This window comes from Bos javanicus, chromosome 23 (assembly GCF_032452875.1).
Source record: "Bos javanicus breed banteng chromosome 23, ARS-OSU_banteng_1.0, whole genome shotgun sequence".
NCBI classification, from domain to species: domain Eukaryota; kingdom Metazoa; phylum Chordata; class Mammalia; order Artiodactyla; family Bovidae; genus Bos; species Bos javanicus.
In genome coordinates, this window is record NC_083890.1 from 9,434,015 (window position 1) to 9,459,918 (window position 25,904).

At 51.8% G+C, this 25,904-nt stretch overlaps 1 protein-coding gene across 7 annotated transcripts in view; it reads left to right on the top strand.

Moving 5' to 3' along the window:
* PPARD (peroxisome proliferator activated receptor delta) overlaps nt 1-14,774 on the top strand; it is an 85,824-nt gene extending 71,050 nt beyond the window's left edge. For 3 of the 7 annotated variants that reach the window (XM_061399057.1, XM_061399059.1, XM_061399058.1), the window contains 5 exons: nt 203-433; nt 9,800-9,938; nt 11,155-11,357; nt 11,526-11,976; nt 12,847-14,774. In XM_061399057.1, the coding sequence (XP_061255041.1) occupies nt 203-433; nt 9,800-9,938; nt 11,155-11,357; nt 11,526-11,976; nt 12,847-13,094 (1,272 nt within the window). In that variant the 3' untranslated portion in view covers nt 13,095-14,774. Of the gene's footprint in view, nt 1-202; nt 434-8,806; nt 9,043-9,799; nt 9,939-11,154; nt 11,358-11,525; nt 11,977-12,846 lie in introns of those variants that run through there. The other 4 variants (XM_061399053.1, XM_061399054.1, XM_061399055.1 and 1 more) reach the window with 4 other exon arrangements.
* The last annotated feature ends 11,130 nt before the right edge of the window (nt 14,775-25,904 follow it).

Consider the following 25,904-nt stretch of genomic DNA (forward strand, 5'->3'; position numbering starts at 1 on the left):
AGAGCCAGGTGGGCAAAGGGTGGAGGCGCAGTGACCTGTGATGCCAGGAGTGGAGACTGGCTCACTGCAGGCCTGAGGCCCTCCAGCCCCAGCAGGGGCAGCAGGACGTGCCCCTCCCGGGTGGGGGCTCCTCTCCCCACCCATTCCCACTCTGTCACCCTCTCATCCTCCCCAACCTCTTCCTGTCTTCCCTTTCGTCCAGGCTGACGGGAACTGCCCTGTAGAGATCCATCTGCGTTCAGACCCAGATGATGCCAGAGCTATGACCGGGCCTGCAGGCGTGGCGCCCAGGGGAAGTCAGCCATGGAGCAGCCCCCGGAGGAAGCCCCTGAGGCCCGGCCAGAGGAGGAGAAAGAGGAAGCGGCAAAGGCAGAAGGAGCCCCAGAGCTCAACGGGGGACCAGAGCACTCACTTCCTTCCAGCAGCTACACAGGTGAGGAGGGGCCGGGGACGCAGACAGAGTCAGGATGGGGAGCCTGGCCCGCCGCAAACAGTGTCATCGTGGGGGGCAGGTGAGCAGGGTGGCTAAGGGCCGGAGCCAGGCAGCCCGGGGCCACACCCTGGCTCTGCTGCTCATCAGCTGCAGGATCTTGGGCGAGTTGTCTCCCTTCTTCCTGTAGAACATGAGTTATAGCAGGTGTACAAGCAGGCTTTTGTGGGAATTGAACGAGTTAGCGTTTGTAATGCGTGTGCTGTTGATATTCCACCTCTCATACTACAAGGGGCCCAGCACAAACGTGTATCAGCATCATCCAGAAAGATCACCTGTATGTGTGATGATTAGGATTAGACAGAATACACAACTCAGTTCATCTGGTGCTAGTGACACGTCGTCAGGGTGCTTTGTAATTTGGCAGATGCTAAGCAGTTAGTGAGAATGACCGGAATTAATAGTACTTTCGTGCAGCCAGGCAGATTTTAGCTTCTCTTGCCTCACTTGTTGGTTCCCCGGTGTCTACTGCCAGCATCAGTGCAGACGCCTTCCTCTGGTACCTTGTGCCGCTCCGTCGTCCTCCTCCTCTCATCGCTGTGATGTTGGGTCCACCGCTAAGGTCTCCCGGATGCCCCCTCTCAGCCCCTGGCTCTCCCTGCTGCTGATGCCGCCCCTTCCCTCGCCACCTCACCCCAGCTCTCTCCCGCCCCCTCCACCCGAGTGCTGCTACATTCACTGATCCTTGCTCCCTTCCCGCAGAGGGAGCTCTGGGTCAGTAGAGGATGTGCTGCCCGGAGGGGCATCCCGACCTTGCTCCTGATTTCAGCTGAAGGGGATCCCGACTGCAAGTGGTGACGTGGGCAGAGGAGCAGGCTGGCCCCACAGAGATGGCTCTGGCCCCCTGGGTCTGCATGGGGAGAAGGAGGCGGATGGGGTCTGGAGTTGAGGCAGGGCAGATGGGGGCTGTTGAGGTCGGACTGGCCCCCCCTGAGACTCAGCTACAAGAGGCCTGGATCCCTGGGTCACACTGCTCTGAACCTGCACAGCAGGAGCCCGGCTTTTGCAGAGGTTCCTCCTCCTCGGGGCACAGGGTGGGGCAGGGCGACTGGAGAGCCATCATCCAGTCCCTCCGGTCCCACCAGACACGCAGGCATGACGGAAGTATGCTGCTGTGACTTCAGGCTCCGAGAGAGGGTGTCCCCCCACCCCCAGGGTCACCTGCTCCCTGCTGGGTGGCTGGTACCTGGGATGGCTTTGCAGAACAACCTTCCTCAGAAGAGAGGACTGGCTAAACCTGCAGCTGTCCGTCCTGCAGAGCTAACGGCCCACGCTGTCTGAACTGGAGACAGGCCCGGAGGGTTAGGAGGCAGAGGGGAGCCACTGGGGGCGAAGAAGGAGTGAGAGCTGTCACCAAGGACACCAGGGGGGAGAGAGGGGAAGAGAGGGCCTCGGGTCGGTGGCCTCACGGCCTACCTGGCCCACACCCTCCCCGGGCACGGAGAAGTTACCAGCATGGTGTCCGGTCCCGTGGTTCCTGCACACCTTGGGGGACCGTATCCCCAAGTGGTAGCCTGTCCACATGCAGAGCAGCATGCAGTAGCCGGTGCAGAAGCAGGCGAGGCAAGTGAGGTGATGGAGTCTTAGGGAGCTGGTGGGCTTCCGGGCACACAGGGAGGTGTCTGAGGCAGAATTTGCCCAGCCGGTCTCACAGTGCTCTGTACGATGTGGCGTTTAGTAGATTCCGTGTATCAATAAATGGATGACTTGGTAGTAGAAAGACCTACTTGTTCAGTAATTGAAACAGGAGGGGATTGTTTAACCTAATCACTCAAGTGAAAGCCATAGTATATAAAATTCTACAAGGCAAGCCCCCCACCAGAAAAGCGGGAGCAGGCAGTTGACAGTAGGACAGACAGACAAATGGCCAGAAAAGAAGAAACATTTCTCAGTCTACTAGACAGCCAAGACGGACTCTTCAGATGAGATGTCATTCAGCGTGTGAGTTTGGTGGCGTGTGAGTTTGGTGGCGAGGACCGGGCTGGCCTTGCAGCCCCCGAGGCAGGGAGGGTGTCTTGGCGGTGCAGGCCAGCACTTCTGAGCGTGTGCTGCTTCGCTCCTGCGGCTTCTCTTTGAGCCAGTGTATCCAGTGTAAATACTTGCTCAGGGTGCACAGATATTTCCACACTCATCCACAGCCACGGCGTTCATGATAGCAGAAAATTGGAAAGCGCCCATGTGTGGGGAGCTGGTTATGTAAACTGTGGGAGAGCCGTGCAGTGGGGTGCCGTGTGGTCAGTAGGAAGACTGAGGTGGTTCTGTATACACTGACAGGGAAGTAAGCTCCCAACTGCTTGAGGATCCCACTGTTTAAAAATCCTCATGTACCTCGGAAGGCACTGGAAGAGAACAACCAGAGGACTGGGGGCTGCTCGGAGGGGTAGGATTGTGGCGGCGGGGCGGGGCGGGGGGGGTCTGTCACGCGCCACATGTGTGCCCTTATATGTTTTTCCCAGCAAGCCTGCAGCAGTCTCATAAAACTTAAAAAGCAAATGAATCGCTTTGTTTAAAAGGGTGAAATAAACTAGTTGTTGTTTTCTTAAAAAAAAACAAAGCAGCCAGCAGGTGAGGGGCCCAGGGAACAGAGCTTCTTGTGTCAGGGATCCCAGCACCCAGGGCAGGAGCCCCAGATCTACCAGTCTGGACCGTGGGCCTCTGGAGAGGGCCTCACCTCTCCAGTCTCAGTCTCTTCACCCTTTAAGGCTGCGTCCTGGAACTTCCCTGGTGGCCTCGTGGTCAGAATTTCCGGCTTTCACCATAGTGGCCCAGGTTCAATCCCTGGTCGGGGACGCTGCGTGGTGCGGCCAGAAATCCTGCCCATCTCAAGGGCTGGCGGGTGAGGAGTCACGGTGGCATGTGACCAACCTCGGGTGTGCCAGCACCTGCCGGTTCCCTGTTCCTCCCATGAGTCTGTGACTTTGGCCTCTGGAGTCCCCTCAGGGACCCAAGAAGATGAGGCGCCGTCTCAAGCCCTGAAACAGCAGGCAGGCCGAATAGTTTGGCTCCCTCTGACCCCCCCAGAGATTCTGCGCTGATGCTGTGCACCTCTGTACTGAGCTCAGCATCTGCCAAGCACCCCCGCTTCCAGGAGGTGGGCAGGACGGGCCTCACGTGAGCACTCAGCAGCGAGGACGCTTGCGTGCCCGAGTCCTCGGCTGGCGGGGGCGCTGAGCCAGCCCTCACCCACCTCTCCCGCCCCCTCCCCTCTGGCGGCAGTGACGAACCTCCCAGTCACGCCCAAGGGGGAGGTCAGGGGTCTCCGTGCGGGACTGGGGGAGACAAGAGTGTCCTTCCTCCTGGCCTCGGCATTTCCTCTCACTCAGCAGTGCCTGACGGGGGTCCGCAGGGGCTGGCCATCCAGGGGAGGGCACGGCTGGGTACCTGCTCTGAGGAGCCCACAGGCCAGGCGAACAGGAGACTGCCGGGTCACCCAGCCCCAGAGTTCCACAGAACTGGCCCTGTCTTCAGAAGCTGTTTGCTGTGGGGGCTCTGCCAGCAAAGTAAATAGACAGGGCTGTTCCCTCTGGGCCGCCCTTCCAGCTCTAACAACAGCATGCCTCCAGCGATGGAGACTAGATAGGCAGGCAGGGGGAGCAATGACGTGAGTAAGGTCAGTCGTGTCTGTTTGCTGAACTTGTAATCAGAGATGGTGCAACTGATACTTCACTCTCTGCGAGATGGGGCTACTGCTTATGCTGAGTCCAAACACTCCAGTAATACACTCGGCAGTGACTCATCTCCTCACTGATCCTAGTCACAAACTATTGATTAGTAGTTATGAACACAAGTACACACACGCACGCACACGTAGGTTTGGGTGGTCATCCAGTGCAGGGGGTCAGAGCTCAGCCCTGGGGGTTCTGAGCTATAATTCTTAGTCTGCCACAGTGTTAGGGTTCTGTGGAGAAAGAACCAAGAGCGAGTGTGTGTGTGTGTGTGTGTGTGTGTGTGTGTGTGTGTGTGTGTAGAGAGAGAGAGAGATTTATTTTAAGGAATTGGATCATGTAATTATGACGACTGGCAACTTGAAATTCTGCAGGCAGGCCAGCAGGCTGGAGGCCTGGGGGCAGTGATGATGGCGCTCCAGTCGGAAGCAGCCTGCAGGCAGCATTCCTTCTGCCTTGCGGAGGCCTTGATCTCGTTTTCCTAAGGCCCTCAGCTGACCGGCAGGGGCCTCTCACATGTGGGGAGTCCTGATTTAAATATCAGTCATATCAAAAAATACCTTCACAGTAACATGTTAGACTGGATTTGACCAAAAACTTGATTTCATGGGTACCTAGCCTGGCTGAGCTGACACAGAATTAGCCACTGTCAGCACGTCACCTAGCCTTCTGAGCCTGTTTCCTCATCTATGAAAGAGTCTTGAAGAAGACCTGCTTGAAGGGTTGATGCATGGGTCACGTGAGGCTGATGTGTGAAGCGTCCAGTGGCTGTCCTGACACACTGGGCGTGCACTGACAGAGGGTGTTGTTGCCTCAAACACGCAGGCCTTGCAGGGGTTCTCGGATTCAGGGTCCAATCCCAGTCCTGCCATGTACTGCACAGGTGACCTTGGACAAAACCTGTAACTTCCTGGGCCTCGGTCCCCTCATCTTTAAATGGTGGCAGTTACTGCCTCCCAGGGTGGTTTGAAATGATGTTCATGCTCAATTGCTCAGTCCTGCCGGCTCTTTTGTGACCCCATGGACTGTGGTTCGCGAGGCTCCTCTCTCCCTGGGATTCTCCCACTGGGAGATCACGGGTGGGCAAGGAGCCTTCAGAAGTGGGTCCCTTGAGTGGGGAACACTCTGCCATTGTCACTTTTGGGTAGGATATGGTGACGATTGGAGAATAAACTTTTAAGCCAGGGGGTGAATAGGGAAGAAACAGAACCTTTGTCTTTGGAAAGCTCACCATGAGGTGCCAGGAATACCCCAACACACCGGTTCCCCACAGCAAGACCTCCCCTGCAGGATACGTGCACTCCGTGCATCCCCGCCCCTCAGCTCCCCGGCCCCTTCTGCCGTGTGTCAGCTCCTCGTGTTCTCTTACCCCCTCAAACAGGCAGGGTCTGGGGGCTGGCACTGTCCCATCACTCCTGCCCCAGGCCTCCGTGCCTCCCCGTGGCCTCCCACCACCTGGCAGGGAGCAGACGTACCGGGGCACTGGCGCTACCCTGTGCCTGTCTCTCCCCAGTCCAGTTTGCAGCTCTCCTGAGTGCTCCCTGCCACCCCCGGGATACTCACCAGGGCCTCTCCCTGCCGTCCAGAGATTGCCTGCGTCGCTGGTACAAGGGCTTGGCACCTTGGCTTCTTCCAGGCTGAGCAGGGCAGGTGGAGTAGGGGTGCCCAGTCTCGTTCAGAGCTCTCCCAGCCTCACAAGCAGAAGACCCTCCACCTCTGTCTTGGTTTCTGTGAAGCCGTGGAGAAGAGGAGCCAGCAGCCAGAGGAAGGAGAAGGCCTGGCCCCTGCCATGTGGGCACAGGCTTGAGAACTGCAGAACCTTAAGTCCCATCCTCACGGAAGCGGATTTACACAGCACCGCCAAGGTCCAAGAGCTTCTCTGTTAACTCCTATGCTCCTCACCATGACTCTAGACAGACGCTGCTGTCAACTCCATTTGCAGAGGGGACAGGCCCAGGGCACAGAGCTTAGGTCTGAGCCTTGGACCCTGACCTGAGCTGCCCATAGGGCTCTTGAGTCCATTCTCACCCCCGACACCAGGCCTGCTGCTTCTGAGAACCTGGAACCAAGTTGGGGGTCGTCCGAAGCCCTGACCTTTGAGCCCAGAGAGGGGAGCGGTCACGTTCCCTGACCCCCTCGCCCAGCAGCAGCTCCCCCGCAGGCCTGCACCTCGCTGCCTGCCCCGCCGCCAGCCAGCCTTGCCGCTCGCTGCCTTGGGTCCTGGTTTCCTCACCTCCGCTGATTGAGGGCAGGGTCCAACTCCAGCTCTGTGCTCAGCAGGTGCACAGCAAATGTCTATTGAGTGAAGAGAGAGGATGACATTGCCACAAGCAGTGCCAGCAGCAACCAAGTGACCAGACGCCTGCCAGCCCTCCAGGGCCACAGCGGGGACAAGGAAGCACCCCTCTTCATGGGGAGGTGGGAACAGCCTGGGGTGATAGGTCACTGTGAACCCAGGTTCGGTGCAGGAGGTGGCCTTCGAGATCCAAAGAGAATGTGAGTAGAGACGTGCCGAGGCTAGCAGGGGAGGCAGACGTGCAAACCACAAAAGCAACACCATTTACGAGAAGTGCCAGAAAGCGAACACGCACACAGACCACACAGATCGGGAGGAAGTGCTGGAAACCCTCCCTGCCGCATCTGCGCAGGTCTCCGCAGAGCCTCGTCACGTGTTGTCTCGTTTTTCTCCCAGCAGCTGGTGACATGAATCCCATGCCCTCCAGGAGTGGCGGGTCCTGCCCAGCCCCTCCAGCCAGAGGGCACTGAGGCCCGGGCACCCAGGCGGCTGGAGGACCCTCAGTCCAGAGTCGCGGGGCACCTGCCCTACGTCCAGCAGCAGCGCCCCAGCAGACGGAGGCCCTGCCCTGTGGCCCTTATGTCCTGACGGGGGCGCCCAACTCTGAGTGCACTCAAGGGTCTCTGAGACCGGAAGGGCTCCCTCCCCCAGGCCACCCGCCCCCCGAAGTGAGCACCCCTGTCCTCAGGCTGAGCGGCACAGCTGCAGCCTGTGGAGCGCCTGGCCTCTGTGACTGGCCCAGCTTTTCAGGAAGCAGGGGCTGTGTCACCCCTACCCTCACAGCCGGGAGGCAAGCAGCTGCTGCAGGCTGCCGTTTCCTTCTCCTAGGATCTTCCCGACCCAGGAATTGAACCTGTGTCTCCTGCGTCTGCTGCACTGGCAGGCGGATTTCTTTACCACTGGCCCACCTGGGGAGCCCTGTTTGTTTGGCGCATCAAGTCCAGTGGCGGCATGCAGGGTCCTCATGGCCGCCCTCGGGCTGTCTGTCTAATTGTGGCTCTCGGGCTCAGTGGTTGCAGCACCCCACTTTAGTTGCCCCGCGGCATGTGGGGTCTTAGTTCCCCGGCCGGGGATTGAACTCATATCCTCTGCACTGAAAGGCAGATTCTTAACCACCAGGAAAGTCACAGGAGTCAAGATCTTGTGCAGAGTGACCGTACTGTAGAGAGGGCAGAAGGCAGCCCGGAACACGTTACGTCTGGGCTGACCACCATGGCTGGGGTCTCCCTGCAGCACCGTCTGCTCCCAGCTCCTCTGCTCTGGGAATTTGGCCCCTGCCTCTGAGGAGGGTGCGCATTCATCAGGGAAGAAGGCAGAGGACGGCAGGCTGTCAGTCTAGCCTGGCAGAGGAGACGGGCTACCCATGGCATCACGAAGTAGCGTTGTGCTGGGGCTCAGTCAGGCCCCCTTGCCGGGGAGGGCTCTTTTCTGAGCGTCCGAGGAGGCATTCAGGAGAAGGGCCCCAGCCCTCCTTAGTGAGTCAGCCGGCAGCACTAATACTCCAAAGCCCCCCGTGGCCAACTGCTTTCCTCACTGAAACTCTCAATCCGGGGCTCAGACGTCTTTGCCTTTATTAGTAGTAGGAAAACACTCAAGGAAGTTCAGCCTGCTGCCCGGTCAGCGTGACTGAGACTTCTGCTTTTTCTGCTCAGTCAAGCAAGAAATTTTGTGGGAATGAGCTTGAGCTTCTTGAGAGACTCTTCACAGCATCTCTGGAGTCCATGCAGGAATCAGACTTCTGGGGTGGGGGCACTTCTGAAGCCCCCGCAAACCATGCCGCACACTGTCCCCCATGGGCCCACCCCGTGGAGCCTTGTAAACCAGGGAGCCACTTCCTAAGGACAGTCTAAGAGAATCTGTCTGCTTTTTCCTTCTTGCTGCCCTCCTCCCAAAACACAGCCATCCCCCATGCCCTCTCTCCACCAGTGGTGAGTCTGCCCAGGCAGGCTCAGACTCGGCCAGATAGTGAGCAGAATTTCTGGAATACCTTCAGGGTGTCAGGTCTGGGGGAAAGGCTTTGGACACATTCACCCTCCTCCCAGAGAAGCTGTCATTAACCCCACATTCTAGGTGAAGAGACTGAACCTCGGAAAGGTTGACTCCCAGAAGTCACATAGCCCTTAAGTGGCTGAGCCAAGATTGTGATTCATAGGTGTCTTCTCACCACGTATGCTCCCCCAAGGGCTCTGGTCACCTCCCCAGGTCCCTAGGCCTGGCAGGAGGTGGAGCCACTGTGTGTGTATCTGCAGACCTCGCCCCGTGCTGTGTGTCCGCAGACCTCACCTTGTGTTGTGTGCCCACAGACCTCACCTTGTGTTGTGTCTGCAGACCTCACCCCATGTTGTGTGTCTGCAGACCTCGCCCCGTGTTGTGTGTCCGCAGACCTCACCCCGTGTTGTGTGTCTGCAGACCTCGCCCCGTGTTGTGTGTCTGCAGACCTCTCCCAGAGCTGCTCTCCACTCTCACTGCTGGACCAACTGCAGATGGGCTGTGACGGGGCCTCGTGTGGCAGCCTCAATATGGAGTGTCGGGTGTGCGGGGACAAGGCGTCGGGCTTCCACTACGGCGTTCACGCTTGTGAGGGATGCAAGGTACGGGCTGAGGGTGGGCTGTGCTCGCATGGTGAGTTGACCTGACAGAGCTTTCCCACCGCCAGGCAAGGCCCTGACCAGATCCACTGCGAAATTCCTGCCTGGGAGGCAGCCAGGCCTTTGGGCCAGTTCCAGGCTGAGTTCTGGGTCCTGCAGCAGAGGAGGGGTTCCCTCACCTGGCCTGGACTGGGCACCGGCAGTGCTGACCCAGCCTCTCACCTGGGCCGCTGGCACCCCCTGGGGACCGGACAGGAGAGGGCATGCAGGGCCAAATGCGGGCCTTGGGCTTGCATCTCCTCCTGGAGGTCAGGGCTTCCTGCGCCTCAAGGCCCCAGGAGGGGCTCTTTTATAATAAAGGAAACATTTTAATTATTTTTCCAGGGGTGCTTTTGGGTTTTTTCTCCTAACTGCACACCCATCAAACTTTCACAGATGATTTTACTAAACAACTGCGTAGAAAACTGTAGAACCAGATGCTTTACAAGTAAATTAAGTTAGCCATAGTGTTTGGTGTCATCAAATGAACAAAGAAGCACTTAAATATGGTATTTTATTTTGAATTATTTCAAAAGTTTTAGAATTGTTTTACTTTCCTTCTGCCTCTCCTCTCCAATGATATTCCCCCATTACTTCCAAATTCAGGAATTGTTTCATCTTAATGTATAATCAAGCCCCTGAGTGCAACCCAGCGGGCAGGGCTGGAGCCTCAGCCTTTCTCCCTGGTTTTTCTCTTCCTGATGCATCTGCACTCCCTCAGGGCTTCTTCCGTCGGACGATCCGCATGAAGCTGGAATATGAGAAATGTGAGCGGATCTGCAAAATCCAGAAGAAGAACCGCAACAAGTGCCAGTACTGCCGCTTCCAGAAATGCCTGGCACTGGGCATGTCGCACAATGGTGAGCTGACCTGAAACCAGGTTTCCAGGAGCCCAGAAACAGAAGGGGGTGCCCTCAGAGCAGTGCCCAGCATGCAGGTCAGCTGTTGACCTTGCCCATCTGGGCCTTGAGTCTCAAAGTCAGCACAGGCTGGCCTGAGGTCTGCCTTCCCAGACTGCCTGGGACCTGCCACGCTCCCAGGCCGGGGAGTCACCTGTCTGCACCCAGGTCTCACCCTCTTCTGGCCCAGAAGGGACCTGGGAACTGACCCCAACTCCAGTAGTGTTGGAACCACCACTCTCCTGGAGCCTGTCCTGGATGACCCGACAAGGTGTGAAAAGCCACTGCCAAGGCCCAGGACCCTCAGGCCTTGGTTGTTGAGGGCAGGCAGGAGCCAGTAGCTGACCACGTGTATCAGCTGCCAGGACCCAGGTTGGAGTTTCCTGGAGGCCAGTGCTCCAGGAGACAGAGCCTGCCCTGCCCTGTGCACTAGGTGCCCAACAAAGTCTTGTCGTGAGACTTGGTAGGATTTTGCATAGCCCGCCTGCCCCGTTTGCCCCTCTGGGCCAGACCTCCAGAGGACGGGGAGGCCCTCTTGTATACTTGTCTCCACCCACAGATACCTATCTGTCTTGTGTCTTGGAGGGGGGCAGGTCTGGAGTTTGATCCCTCCCCTTAGTCTGTATCAGCCGGGACCCCTATCCCTTGGGTGGGAAGAGGCAGCTTTTCTAGGAGATCTCAGGGGTAACTGAACACTTCTCAGGTTTTCTCTGAGAGAAGCCAGATTCACATCCTGGTCTGTTATTTTTGAATGCTTCCTATGTGAATACTCTTACTTAATTCTGGTCATCTGTTTATTAGCTGCACTTTTCTCATGAGAGAGGGTGAGGGGGCCTGCCTGAAGCCAGCCACACTGTGGGCCACCTGCCAAGCTGGCCCTCAAGCACAGGCCTCTGATACCAGCGATTGTCCCCCCGCCACCACGCAGCACAGCCTCCCGGCCTCCCGGCCTCCCAGCCACAGTGGCTCAGTCACCCTGTGAGTTAGGGCCCGTGTGTGCTAGACTCTGTGAACAAGATAGCCAGCAGACCTGCCCCGCTCCAGAGCTTGTATTCTGGAGGGGTACCCCAGCATTCCAGCTTGCTGGCTCCCGAGCTTCTGAAAGCATATCTCTGTCTCTGGCCCGCGTGCCTTAGAGGTGCCAGGCCCCTCCATGACGGTCCCCCTCCCTGCGCAGCCATCCGTTTCGGCCGGATGCCAGAGGCAGAGAAGAGGAAGCTGGTGGCGGGGCTGACAGCCAATGAGGGGAGTCAGCACAACCCCCAGGTGGCCGACCTGAGGGCCTTCTCCAAGCACATCTACAGCGCCTACCTGAAGAACTTCAACATGACCAAAAAGAAGGCCCGCGGCATCCTCACCGGCAAGGCCAGCCACACAGCGGTGAGTGTCACAACTCAGCTGGCAGCTCTGGGCCCTGCTGCTGCCCGCCTGCCTGCGGGGAGAAGTGGGCCTCCTCCCTGCTTACTCCTTGGTAGAGGCAGAGGGTGTGGGAGCACACACGGGCGGGGGTCCCCCGAGGCCGGGCCTCTAACGGGGCCTGGTTTGCAGCCCTTTGTGATCCACGACATCGAGACGCTGTGGCAGGCGGAGAAGGGCCTGGTCTGGAAGCAGCTGGTGAACAGTCTTCCCCCCTACAAGGAGATCAGCGTGCACGTCTTCTACCGCTGCCAGTGCACCACGGTGGAGACCGTGCGTGAGCTCACCGAGTTCGCCAAGAGCATCCCCAGCTTTGGCGACCTCTTCCTCAACGACCAGGTGACCCTGCTCAAGTACGGCGTGCACGAGGCCATCTTTGCCATGCTGGCCTCCATCGTCAACAAGGACGGGCTGCTGGTGGCCAACGGCACCGGCTTCGTCACCCGGGAGTTCCTGCGCAGCCTCCGAAAGCCCTTCAGTGACATCATTGAGCCCAAGTTCGAGTTTGCCGTCAAGTTCAATGCCCTGGAACTTGATGACAGTGACCTGGCTCTCTTCATCGCAGCCATCATTCTGTGCGGAGGTAAGTGGGGCGGGGAGGGGGCGGGGGGCTGGCCTGCGCAGAGCCAGCCTGGCAATGGCAGTGGGACACGCACGCACTAACTTGTGTGTGCAGGACCTGCTCTGTCTAGTACATGCGGATGAGACAGAAGGAAAAGGAGACGTATCAATGTGTTGATGGGGGTTATTTCTGGTGGCAGAGAAAGTTTCTGTTTTACCTGAATTTTTCAAATTCCAGCACACCAAATATAATCAGACTCATGCTGACAGTGGCATAGTGCTTGCTTCATGCCAGGCGCTATTTCAGTTTCTTTTTATTTATTTATTTTTGGCTACACTGGGTCTTTGTTGCTTTGCACGGGCTTTCTCTAGTTGTATCAACCAGGGCTATTTTTCGTTCTCATCATGGTGGCTGCTCTTGCTGCAGAGCACAGGCTCTAGGCATGTGGGCTCAGCAGTTTCAGCTCTAAAGAGCAAGGGCTCAGTGGTTGTGGCACACAGGTTGAATTGCTCCACGGCATGTGGAATCTTCCTGGACCAGGGATCTGACCCATGTCCCCTGCATTGACAGGGAGATTCCTATCCCCTGTGCCATCAGGGAAGTCACCAGATTTCCCTAGATTATAACTCTTTAATCTTCATAATGACTCTATGCCAGAGGCACTTCTGTTATTCCCATTTTACAGATGAGGAAACTGAGGTCCAGAGAGGCTGAGTGATCTGCCCATAGCCTTGTTAGTAGTCTGTGGTAGAGAAGGTTTGGATCAAGGCGGGAGGCCCACTGTCCCCAAGGCCAGGTTGCCCACACCAGTGTGGGGTAGGGGACTGCCCCGCCCTCCGAGCCTCCAGGTGGGCCTCCTCCCTCCCACGACCCTGCCCTGTGTGCCCACAGACCGGCCAGGCCTCATGAACGTGTCTCAGGTGGAGGCCATCCAGGACACCATCCTGCGCGCCCTCGAGTTCCACCTGCAGGCCAACCACCCCGATGCGCAGTACCTCTTCCCCAAGCTGCTGCAGAAGATGGCCGACCTGCGGCAGCTGGTCACGGAGCACGCCCAGATGATGCAGCGGATCAAGAAGACCGAGACCGAGACCTCACTGCACCCCCTGCTCCAGGAGATCTACAAGGACATGTACTGAAGGCGGCGGTCGGCCCCCCCCGCCCCACCCCGCCCCCTGCGGGGCTTCTCCCATGACCAGCCCCTGAGCGCTGGGCGTCCGAGCAGCGGGATCGCTCTCACTTGGCAGGACTCACGGCTTCTGGCTCCCTGAGCCCCAGCCTCCCTTCCCTCCTCAGCGCCTCCGTCTGCTCTCGTTCCTCTGCTGCTCTCCTTCTTCACTGTAGGTCTCATGCTTCCTGCCTCGCCCCCTCCCTCTCTCTCTCCCCGTCCCCGTGTCTGTCCCTCTTTGTCTTCCTCTGAGACAGTTTGTGTCACTTCACCAGCAGCTTGAACAGGGCCCGAGCAGGGGGGTGCGGCCTGCCCTTTGTTCCACGGTCATCTTCTCCCGTCTTCATAGCCGAGGACCCCAAAGAAACACTAAGCGCTCTGGGCCTGGCTTCCTGGGGAAGCCAAGCAGCCCTGAGTTGACTGCAGAGCAACCCCTCGTACCTGGGTCCCTGGCAGGGGCCGCCTCCCCAAGATGGTCACTGCCCTGCTGAGGCCGCGGCTGCCCCCCGATACCTGCCATCCTCCTGGTCTTTTCACTGAGCTTCCAGGCCAGCGTCACTGACGGCCCCCTGTGCTGGCCGCTGGGGTACACTCCTCCAGCCTGGATAGAGGTGGCGTTCCCTCCGGGTGGGGGTCCCCACACCTCCACTGAAGAAAAGCGAGATTCACGGGAGGCGGATGTTGATGGGGTGGGTCCCCCACCAGCACCCCAGCTCTCCCCCCCACCCCACCCCCCGCCGGGGCCTGGCTGCACACCCGCCTGTGCCCGCAGGAGGTGGCCCTGCTCCAGCCCAGCTGCAGCTCCTGCCCACACACTCCCCCCAGCACACACCCCAAGAGCACTGAACTCACTTTACCTGGGGCCTCCTCGCCCCTCTCCCTCACCTGGAGGCAAGTGAGGGCCCAGAGGGGCCAGGGATGGCCGCAGAGCTTCGCCCCAGTTCCCTGGGCTGGGCCAGATCTCTGGGTGGGCGGGCGGTGGGGTCCTGCGAACCCAGCCCAGTACCTGCTCACAGATCCTGCACATCTGTGACCCCCATTTGTTGCAACAGCTCTGCTGAGCTCCCCTTTCCTTGTATTTGGCCCAGCCGGCCGCCTGGAACTCTCCCTGCACCGCCTTGAGTGACCAGGACCTCCAGGCCCAGCCCCGCTCCTTGCCCTGTCTGTCCCCCCAGTGACGAGCACTTGCCACCTCCACCTCGGGATGGGGCCCAGCTTGGAGGCTGGCCCAATGGAGAGCAGAGCCTGCCCAGGCTGCCTTTCCAGAGGGAAGTGGACCTGGAGAGGTGAGGAGCTGGCTGGGGTCTCTGAGAAAGGTGGCAGGAGATGCGGGGTGAGAGCCCAGGCTTCCTGGGTCCTGTCTGGTCTTCCCCAGGGGCCCTTCCACACCCCCGATCACTCTCTATGGCAAAATTCTTCCCTCCGGTCCCTATTCTCCTCTCCCCGCCCTCTCTCCCCCACCACACACACCATCCTCATCCCCCACCTGGTCTGATACTGAGGAATGCAGCTCTTCTCAGTGTCTGAACAGTCTCCAAAATTGAAATGTATATTTTTGCTAGGAGCTCCAGCTTCCTGTGTTTTTAATATAAATAGTGTATACAGACTGATGGAACTTTAAATAAATGGGAATTAAATATTTAAGAATTGATTTAGACTAACTCAGTTCTTGATAGTCTTTTTCCTGGGGGCTGAGGGGACTTCCCCACAGCCCGTGCATGCAGGGGGAGACACTGGGCAAATGAGCCTGGGGTTCTGGTGGGGGTGGTCGATTCTAGCTGGTGGGGCTGCCCATCATTCCCCCCACTTCTGGGCTCAGCTCACCGCTCATCAGCCAGCAGGGTTTGTGGAGGACTGAGAAGGTGCCGTCCCACCCTGAGGAAGCATTTGGGGCAGGAGCGTAAGAAGAGGGGTGTGGAAGCACAGCACAAACCAGACTTGGGGCCGCGGGGGTCGGGAGGGGCTCAGGAGGGCCCAGGAGGAGACAGTCCCTCTGGGCCGCTAGTGGGATGGGACTCACAAAGCCAAAGCCTGGCGTTCACTGCGGGACACTTCTCTCCTTAGCTGACACCCCGGCTTTCTCCTTTACTTCCAGCGGCACCATCTTCACAAAGGTTCAGGATAAATGAGTCCAAAGTTTAGACTAAAAAAGAAGAAAGCAACCATGAGAGAATTAGAAGATACTGTCTTCTGAAACCTGTAAAGGTTTATTTTTAAATAAAGGAAGAAATGGGGCCCCAGGCTGGTAATATCCCTGGGGAGCCTGGAAGAAGCAGACACAAAACTTTTCTGAAGGACAAACACAGGCAGTATAGAACTTCCACAAAATGATAAACGGGAAGAAGCAACCTGCATGAAAATGAACAGGACAACCAGTGAAATTAGAGCCCCAGGACATCAAGAAATACAGCTGTTGGTTACAGTATAGGAAACAGGGTTTTTTTTGTTTTTTGTTTGTTTTATTTTGCCTGCGGTGGGTCTTAGTTGTGGCTTGTGGGATCTTGTTCCCTGACCAGGGATTGAACCTGTGTTCCCTGCATTGGGAGGGCTGAGTCTTACCCACTGGACCACCAGGGGAGCCCCCAAATAAGTTTTATATCATTTAAAAATATATAAAGATTTGAAAATTATACACAAGATACAGTTTGCCTTTTAAGGGAAAAAAATGATAAACATTTTTAAAGAAATACTTGGAACTTCCAGAGAAAGAAACTCAGTTAAAAACATCAGACACAGCCAAAGAGATCATTTTTTGCACCTCAAAAAAAGATCTATAGAAATCATTAAAAAATAAAAAAAGCACAGGAAAACCAAAAATACGGAAAGGAAGAATAACAATACAAATTCTCAAATACTGCAGAAGGGAGTAGAAGTTGATAAAATCAACTTGAAAAACAATTTGGCAAAACGTCATAACGTTAACATACACCCATGGAAGCTGTGAAGTGTCACCCAGGCTCCACCCCTCAGAATCTCTGAGGTCCTTGACTGCTTGGCTCATAGCTGAATTCCATCCCTGAGGTCCTTGACTGCCTGGCTCATAGCTGAGTTCCATCCCTGAGGTCCATGACTGCCTGGCTCATAGCTGAGTCCCTCAGGAAGTGGCCTGTAGTGAAGGGAGCCTCCTTGCCCAGGATGAGAACATCGCCTCAGGAGCAGCCTGTAGCCCGCATGTAGGCCAGTGCAAGCCCCACTGCCTCAATTTGAGACGATGCAAAGAATCGTCCCAGCTCCTAAGTGGAAGCTTCTGTCATAACTACATCATGGTTTAACTTCTCTCTCTACCCAATCCTGCCTCTTCCAGTTTCTTATAGGGGTTGTTCTCAGACACACTCCCCAGTGAGAGTCCTATAAGTAAAACTCCAAATCTATCCTGGGGAAACCAGCCTGACACACCACCACCAAATTATACCAAGACTCACATACGTGTTCATTACACCAAGAGCAAAAACTTAGAAACAACAAAAATGTTCATCAACAGGAAAATGGATAAATGTATACAATGTTAAAAAAAAAATAGAGTAAGGAGGGGAGAAAACTAGAAGAAACACATGGAGAAAATTGTATATAATCTTGAGGTGAATAGACGTTTCAGATATTTTTTGAAACACATGAAATTTATTGTACACCTGAAAATGTCTTAAGTTCCAGGGGGTATACACAAAACTTAGAATCTATAAAATAAAAAGATAAGATCTTAGTATATACACATTTAAAATTTTTATTCTATTGAGAAACATAAAGGAAAACATTTAAATCAACCATATTTAAAAATGTGTGACGTACAATGCGGTAAGATCAGATGTCAACTACAGGAAAAAAACTATTAAAAATACAAACATATGGAGGCTAAACAACATGCTTCTGAATAACCAACAAATCACAGAAGAAATCAAAATATGCATAAAAACTAATAAAAATGAAAACACAACAACCCAAAACCTATGGAATTCAGTAAAAACAGTGCTAAGGGGAAGGTTCATAGCAATACAAGCTTACCTCAAGAAACAAGAGAAAAATAACCTAACTCTACACCTAAAGCAACTAGAAAAAGAAGAAATGAAGAACTCCAGGGTTAATAGAAGGAAATAAATCTTAAAAATTAGGGCAGAAATAAATGAAAAACAAAGGAGACTATAGCAGAAATCAACAAAGCTAAAAGCTGGTTCTTTGAAAAGATAAATAAAATAGACAAACCATTAGCCAGACTCATCAAGAAACAAAGGGAGAAGAACCAAATTAACACAATTAGAAATGAAACTGGAGAAATCACAACAGACAACACAGAAATACAAAGGATTGTAAGAGACTACTATCAGCAGCTATATGCCAATAAAATGGACAACTTGGAAAAAATGGACAAATTCTTAGAAAAGTATACTTTCCAAAACTGAACCAGGAAGAAATATAAGAAAATCTTAACAGACCCATCACAAGCACGGAAATCGAAACTGTAACCAGAAATCTTCCAACAAACAAAAAGCCGGGACCAGATGGCTTCACAGCTGAATTCTACCAAAAATTTAGAGAAGAGCTGACACCTATCCTACTCAAACTCTTCCAGAAAATTGCAGAGGAAGGTAAACTTCCAAACTCATTCTATGAGGCCACTATCACCCTAATACCAAAACCAGACAAAGATGCCATGCAAAAAGAAAACTACAGGCCAATATCACTGATGAACATAGATGCAAAAATCCTTAACAAAATTCTAGCCAACAGAATCCAACAACATATTAAAAAGATCATACATCATGACCAAGTGGGCTTTATCCCAGGGATGCAAGGATTCTTCAATATCCGCAAATCAGTCAACGTAATACACCACATTAACAAATTGAAAGATAAAACCATATGATTATCTCAATAGATGCAGAGAAAGCCTTTGACAAAATTGAACATCCATTTATGATAAAAACCCTCCAGAAAGCAGGCATAGAAGAAACATACCTCAACATAATAAAAGCCATATATGATAAACCCACAGCAAATATTATCCTCAATGGTGAAAAATTGAAAGCATTTCCCCTAAAGTCAGGAACAAGACAAGGGCACCCACTCTCACCACTAGTATTCAACATAGTTTTGGAAGTTTTGGCCACAGCAATCAGAGCAGAAAAAGAAATAAAAGGAATCCAAATTGGAAAAGAAGTAAAACTCTCACTATTTGCAGATGACATGATCCTCTACATAGAAAACCCTAAAGACTCCACCAGAAAATTACTAGAGCTAATCAATGAATATAGTAAAGTTGCAGGATATAAAATTAACACGCAGAAATCCCTTGCATTGCTATACACTAACAATGAGAGAACAGAAAGAGAAATTAAGGAAACAAATTCCATTCACCATTGCAACTAAAAGAATAAAATACTTAGGAATAAATCTACCTAAAGAAACAAAAGACCTATATATAGAAAACTATAAAAGTGATGAAAGAAATCAAAGATGACACAAATAGATGGAGAGATATACCATGTTCATGGATTGGAAGAATCAATATAGTGAAAATGAGTATACTATCCAAAGCAATCTGTAGACTCAATGCAATCCCTATCAAGCCACCAACAGTATTTTTCAGAGAACTAGAACAAATAATTTCACAATTTGTATGGAAATACAAAAAACCTTGAATAGCCAAAGCAATCTTGAGAAAGAAGAATGGAACTGGAGGAATCAACCTGCCTGACTTCAGACTATACTACAAAGCTACAGTCATCAAGACAGTATGGTACTGTCTTGAAAATAGATCAGTGGAACAAAATAGAAAGCCCAGGGATAAATCCACACACCTATGGATATCTTATCTTTGACAAAGGAGGCAAGAATATACAATGGAGAAAAGACAATCTCTTTAACAAGTGGTTCCGGGAGAAACTGGTCAGCCACTTGTAAAAGAATGAAACTAGAACACTTTCTAACACCGTACACAAAAATAAACTCAATATGGGTTAAAGATCTAAATGTAAGACCAGAAACTATAAAACTCCTAGAGGAAAACATATGCAAAACACTCTGACATAAATCACAGCAGGATCCTCTATGACCCACCTCCCAGAGTAAAGGAAATAAAAGCAAAATTAAACAAATGGGACCTAATTAAACTTAAAAGCTTTTGCACAACGAAGTAAACTACAAGCAAGATGAAAAGACAGCCTTCAGAATAGGAGAAAATAATAGCAATTGACAAAGAATTAATCTCAAAAATATACAAGCAGCTCCCACAGCTCAATTCCAGAAAAAATAAACGACCCAATCAAAAAATGGGCCAAAGAACTAAATATTCATTTCTCCAAAGAAGACATACAGATGGCTAACAAACACATGAAAAGATGTTCAACATCACTCATTATCAGAAAAATGCAAATCAAAACCACAATGAGGTACTATCTCACACCAGTCAAAATGGCTACTATCAAAAAGTCAAACAATAAATGCTTGAGAGGGTGCGGAGAAAAAGGAACCCACTTACACTGTTGGTAGGAATGCAAACTAGTACAGCCACTATGGAGAGCAGTGTGGAGATTCCTTAAAAAACTAGAAATAGAACTCCCATACGACCCAGAAATCCCACTGCTGGGCATAAACACCAAGGAAACCAGAATTGAAAGAGACGCATGTACCCCAATGTTCATCGCAGCACTGTTTATAATAGCCAGGACATGGAAGCAACCTAGATGTCTACTGGCAGAAAAATGGATAAGAAAGCTGTGGTACATATACACAATGGAATATTACTCAGCTATAAAAAAGAATGCATTTGAATCAGTTCTAATGAGGTGGATGAAACTGGAGCCTATTACACAGAGTGAAGTAAGTCAGGAAGAAAAACACCAATACAATATATTAACACATATATATGGAATTTAGAAAGATGTAATGATGAGCCTATATGCAAGAGAGCAAAAGAGACAGAGACTTTTGGACTCTGTGGGAGAAGGTGAGGGTGGGATGCTTTGAGAGAATAGCATTGAATCATGTATATTATCACATGTGAAATAGATCGCCAGTCCAGGTTCAATGCATGAGACAGGGTGCTCAGGGCTGGTGCACTGGGATGACCCTGAGGGATGGGATGGGGAGGGAGGGAGGAAAGGGGTTCAGGATGGGGAACACATGTACACCCGTGGCTGATTCATGTCAGTGTATGGCAAAAACCACTACAATATTGTAATTAGCCTCCAGTTAAATAAATTTTAAAAAGTGGGGAAAAAAGTACCCCTTGGAACAGAATTGTCAATCAATAAACATTTGCTGATTGAATAAATAAATAAATAAAATATGTGACGCAGTAAGACAAAAGCTACCTACAAATTGGTAAGTAAAAGTGCAGCAACCCAATCGAAAAATGGGCAAAGGATTTGAGCAGGAAGAACAATGCCTCTAAAACATAGGGAGAGGTGCTTAATCTCATAGTAAAAGAAATAAAAGTTCAAACTGCAATGAGGGCTTCCCTGGTGGCTCAGTGATAAAGAATCCACCTGCCAATGCAGGAGACACGAGTTCGATCTCTGATCCAGGAGGATCCCATCCCGTGTGCCGTGGACCGACTAAACCCTGTGTCACACCAAGCCTGTGTTCTAGAGCCTGGGAGCCACAGCTGCTGAGCCACGTCCCTCAGCTGCTGCTCACCCTACGGCCTGTGCTCTGCAAAAAGAGAAGCCACCACAACGAGAAACCCATGCACCGCAACTCGAGAGTAGTCCCCGCTCTCCCAAACTAGAGAAAAGTCCACCCAGTACAGCCAAAAATAAAAAATTTTTAAAAACACAATGAGATACTGTTGTTTTACATAACAAATTAACAAATACCAACAAGTTTGATTATATTATGTGCAGAATCTCACACTGTTGGTGGAAGTAAAATCTGGCACAGCCTGTATAGAGGGCAGATTGGCAGCACCTGTAAGAATTATTTTAAGTAATTTTGATCCAGCAAAAGTTAAAGAAATAACAATGATGTCCTATTGATCTCCCAAACTAGTTAGACAACAGAGGAAGTTGTTTAAATTCAATTTAAAAACCTCTCCTTTGGGACTTCTAAATCTGCCTTCCAGTGCAGAGGTCGTGGGTTTGATCCCTGGACAGGGAATGAAGATCCCACGTGCCACAGAGCAATTAAGCCTGCACACGGCAACTAGTGAGCCCACAAGAGAAGTCCACGTGCCACACACAAGACAAGATCCTGCATGCCACAACTAAGACCCTAACCAGACAAATAAATAAAAATCTAAAACCAAAAATCTCTCCTTTAACTTTTAAGTGAACGCTTCTTGTTTGGTCCTTTTAACTTTGCCAACTTGTCTCACACGTCGGGCATTGCAGTCCCATGAAGAGAACGTGGGCTTTGGAGGACTAAGACAGGGAACTGGGGGGTTCTTAGAGCTCATGGTCCCCTACCTCTCCAGAATGCAAGCCAGGAATCCACCAGCCAGTTAACCTACCTAGAAGAGGTCTGATGGGCTGATTTGCTATCATCCAATCTGGAGCTTCCTCATTAGAGCTTCAGGCAAGCCCCTCCTGGCCACCGCTCATTGTGGCCCTTGCTGAAACCCTCAAAGTCCTTAACCCATCCCCCAGTTTCCTCCAGAAATCCTCAAGGGATCCCCCAAGGCCCTCCTGCCCTGCTCTACCTGTGTCCTGCAGCCTAAACAGGGCAGCTAGAGCCCCCAGCCCCCTAGCCTTCCAGCCATCTTGATCTACACTCCATCCCACCTCAGGCAGACCTGGGGCCACGAGGAGGGATGGGCCGCGTTTCCCAGCCCCTCCTCCCATTGGTCCTGCCCAGAGAGGGAGGGATAAAGGAGCACCAGCCCTGCCTGATTCTCATGAGGGGCCACAGCTGGGATGGACTCTGCCGGGCCCAGTGGTGGTGGCCGAGGTGGGGGGAGCAGCCCCTACTCCCAGCGGTCACGCAGGTAGGGGTCTGGGTTTTGGGAGAACACAGGGGAAGTGGGGGAAATTTCTTTCGGGTTCCCTCTGGCCACTGAAAGCTCAGTCTTAAAGAAGTGGGGTGCATCAGATGAGAGAAGGGGCTTCCTAGCCCCCACCCCAATGCAGGAAGGGTCTAGAGATGACCTCTCACCTCCTCATAGTCCAGAGAAGGAGACAGACCAGAGAGGGGATAAGACATACCAAGGCTGTACAGCTCAATCAGAGCCAGCTCCGGGTCTGACCATTCAGGGCAGAGATTTCCACTTGTCTTTTTTCTCTCTATACAGCAAAGGTTTTTCTGCCCAGCAGCACCATGCAGCTGTCTGTGGTGGGACCTGTTCTCCCGGTCACCTTTGTAGGCCCTGCATGCAGCCTAGTGCCAGGTGTTCCCAAGCATTTGAATGGAAATACTTCAGGTTGAACATTACACCATTAGAGAGTCATTCCTTTGGGTATGCTAGCTCACTAGTCCTCCCATCAAACATTCAGACCTTAAAACACATTCATTTTCCCAACAGCTGGAAGAGCTCAGTTCCCCAAAGAGAACTGAAGTTTGGGTAAAGGAGGGATCATTCTCCCTAAAGAGGGATCACTGTAGATCTTAGGGTCTCGGTGTGAAGTGCTTTCCCCAGGTTGGGAAGAAAGGTGATCTGATAGCAAGGGGAAGGCAAAAAAAAGGAAGACAGACTTTTACTAAAGGAGATTTTCAGTTGTTTCTAGCCCTGCCTAAAACTCAGGAAGGAAGGTGGCATGCTAGACTAAGTCTGAGTTCTGAAGTTTTTGTTTGCTTGTTTTTTGGCTGCACTGGGTCTTTGTTGGGGGCGCGGGCTTCTCGTTGCGATGGCTTCTCTTGATCCAGAGCACAGGCTCTAGGGCAAGGGTTCAGAAGCTGTGATGCGTGGGCTTCATTGCCCTGTGGTTTGTGGAATCCTCCCAGAGCAGAGACGGAACCCATGTCCCCTGAATTGGCAGGCGGATTCTCAACCACTGGACCACCAGGGAAGTCCCAAGGGCTCTCCAGTTTTAAGAATCCTGGTCAGGATGTGGCCGGCTGCGCCTCCCACCTTACCACACCAGCCCTGATCTCCTGGTCCCTGCTCTCCTCCACACCCTCTGCTCCTGCTCAGCAGGCCAGTCCCAATTCCCTGGGCCACTGCTCAGGGGTCCACTGCTCTGGCCTCCCGGCCACCCAAAGGTTCCTGCTGCCTCCCCAGGCCTGGATTACCTGTGACCTCCGGCTACTCTGCCCCCAGAAGTTGGCTTCAGAAACTTCCCCAAATCCAGCAGCCCTCACCCCTGGCAATTCAGTCTTGGTTAACTAAACACTGTGCTAAGTGGCCACACCTGTGTTATAGCCTTAACTCTTGTTCTGAGTCGCAGGCCAGTTATTTGACCTCTCTCAGCTTCAGATTTTGTAAACAAAAGAGGATTCCTGGCTTTTAAGGTTTGTTTTGAGGATTAAATGAACTAATCTGCCACTTCCTCCAAACCAAATGTATTTTATTGATATATCAAGGCTCTGTGGGTAGAAGACCTAAACAAACAGCAACAGAAACAAGTTTAAGCAATGCTAGGTAAAATCAAACAGATTCCTTTGCAGGACTTACCAGAGCCTTTAAGATGTTCATAGACAATAAGCAATATACAACATGACTCGAAGGACATACAGAAGGAGGAGTTTCTCAAATTGATTTGATCACAAAACCCCTAGCCTCTTTTGTTGTAGCTCATCTGATGGTCTAAGAGCCCCTCTGGACCTGCTGGGAGAATTCGGTCACTGGACCTCTTCGCTTGTGAAGGACCTAGTGTTGTGGCTTCTCCAGGCAGCCCTGGAGGTCAGCGTCACTGCGGTCTTTAGGGAAAGCACAGCTTTGGGGACCTGGGATAGGAGGCTTGCAAGACCTTCCTTTGAGGGCCACTGGCTCCTCCCTGAGGAGATGAGAGGCTGCTCCTCTCGGGTTCCTCACCCTTTCCCCAGGGACTGTCATTTCCACCTCACCACTTCACCCAACCTCCATCCACCCTCCAGCCTCGCTAATTTGGTGATCACCACTGACCTAGTCCGTCCCCTACTCCAGCCTCTTCCTATTTGTTCCCCAACTTGTAATTGGGAGCAGCAACATAGCAGGACTGGCATCTTCTATAAACCTAAAAGAAATTTGAAAAAGCATGTTTCCCCTTCATTCTCCAAGTTATCTAATGGTTTTCATCATAATGTAAATTGTTGCAAAGTTTAAATTTCTAATGTATTCTTAATAGTCCCATTTAAAAAAAATATTTATTTACTTGGCTGCACTTCGTCATAGTTACAACACACAGGATCTTGGTTGTGGCGCTCGGGCTCAGTTGCTCTGCAGCATGTGGGATCTTAGTTCCCCAACCAGGGATCAATCCCGTGTCCCCTGCAATGCAGGGCAGATTCCTAACAACTGGGCCACTAGAGAAGTCCATGAAATAGTCCCATTTTAAAAGAAAACAATTATTCTTTTTTCATTCCAAAAGAGTTTTAAGAGTTGTTTTTAGAGAAGCTGCATCACTAACTCAAATGCTTTTTCACCATTTCTGAATCTTCTTTCTCCAAGGCTGGTGCCTCAGGTAAGATTTTGAGGGATGTGTTCAAAGCTCTCAGCCCACAAGAACTTGCCTTTAATCTTCCTAGGGGAACTTGTCCATTTTTCCAAGCCAAGTAGTGATAACGATGAAAAGGCACCATGGGGTACTGGGCTGGGACTGGCTGGGGCTCTGCGTAGAATTTCAACCTGAGCTATTTCAAGCTGCTTGCTTTAGGTCCTACTAATGAGCAGCTGACGAGCAATGGCAGGTGAGCAGTGTGGATCTGAATAAGTATATTATTCTTTTCCTATATCCAGTGGCATCTAAATCCCAGAGAGTTAACATATAATGTCATCCATTTAAACAATACATAAGCAGGCTCTTTACAGTTTTACATAATTCCTTTTTCTCCTTGAATGCCTATTGTACTCCCCCACAGAATTTTATATACTATTTTTATTTATTCGGCCTTGTCGGGGTTTGGTTGTGGTGCACAGGCTCTTCACTGTGACACGCAGGCTTCTCTAGTTGCAGAGAACTGAGGTGTGTAGGATCTTAGTTCCCCAAGCAGGGATCGAACCCTCGTCCCCTGCACTGCAAGGTGGATTCCTAACCACTGGATGACCAGGGAAGTCCCTAATAAAATATTTTTTTTCTTAGAAGTCTTTTACTGATCACAATGTTATTTGCTCCTGCAACAAAGATATTTGTGAAACAGAAATATAATTTTTTTTCTAGATTTAGTTACTGGAAGTATGCCATACACCCCCCGCCCTTTTTTTGGGGGTTGTGCCTCACGGCTTGCAGGATCTTAGTTCTCTCAGCAGGGATTGAACCCCAGATTGAACCCCAGCCATGAAAGCGCCAAGTCCTAAACACTGGACTGCCAGGGAATTCCCTACAGACTTTAACACTTAATTACTAAATAAGAAAATTTTCTTTAGAAAATTTAGTTGAAGTTGTTGCTTCCCCCTGTCAAAAAAGCTCATGCATCCATGGATAAACATTACTTACTGCTAGAATAAGACAGGATTCAACATCACTTGTTTTTTGTCGTTCAATTTTTTAAAATTTTTATTAGGGCATAGTTGGAGAAGGCAATGGCACCCTACTCCAGTACTCTAGCCTGGAAAATCCCATGGACAGAGGAGCCTGGAAGGCTGAAGTCCATGGGGTGGCTGAGGGTCGGACACGACTGAGCGACTTTACTTCCACTTTTCACTTTCCTGCATTGGAGATGGAAATGGCAACCCACTCCAGTGTTCTTGCCTGGAGAATCCCAGGGACAGGGGAGC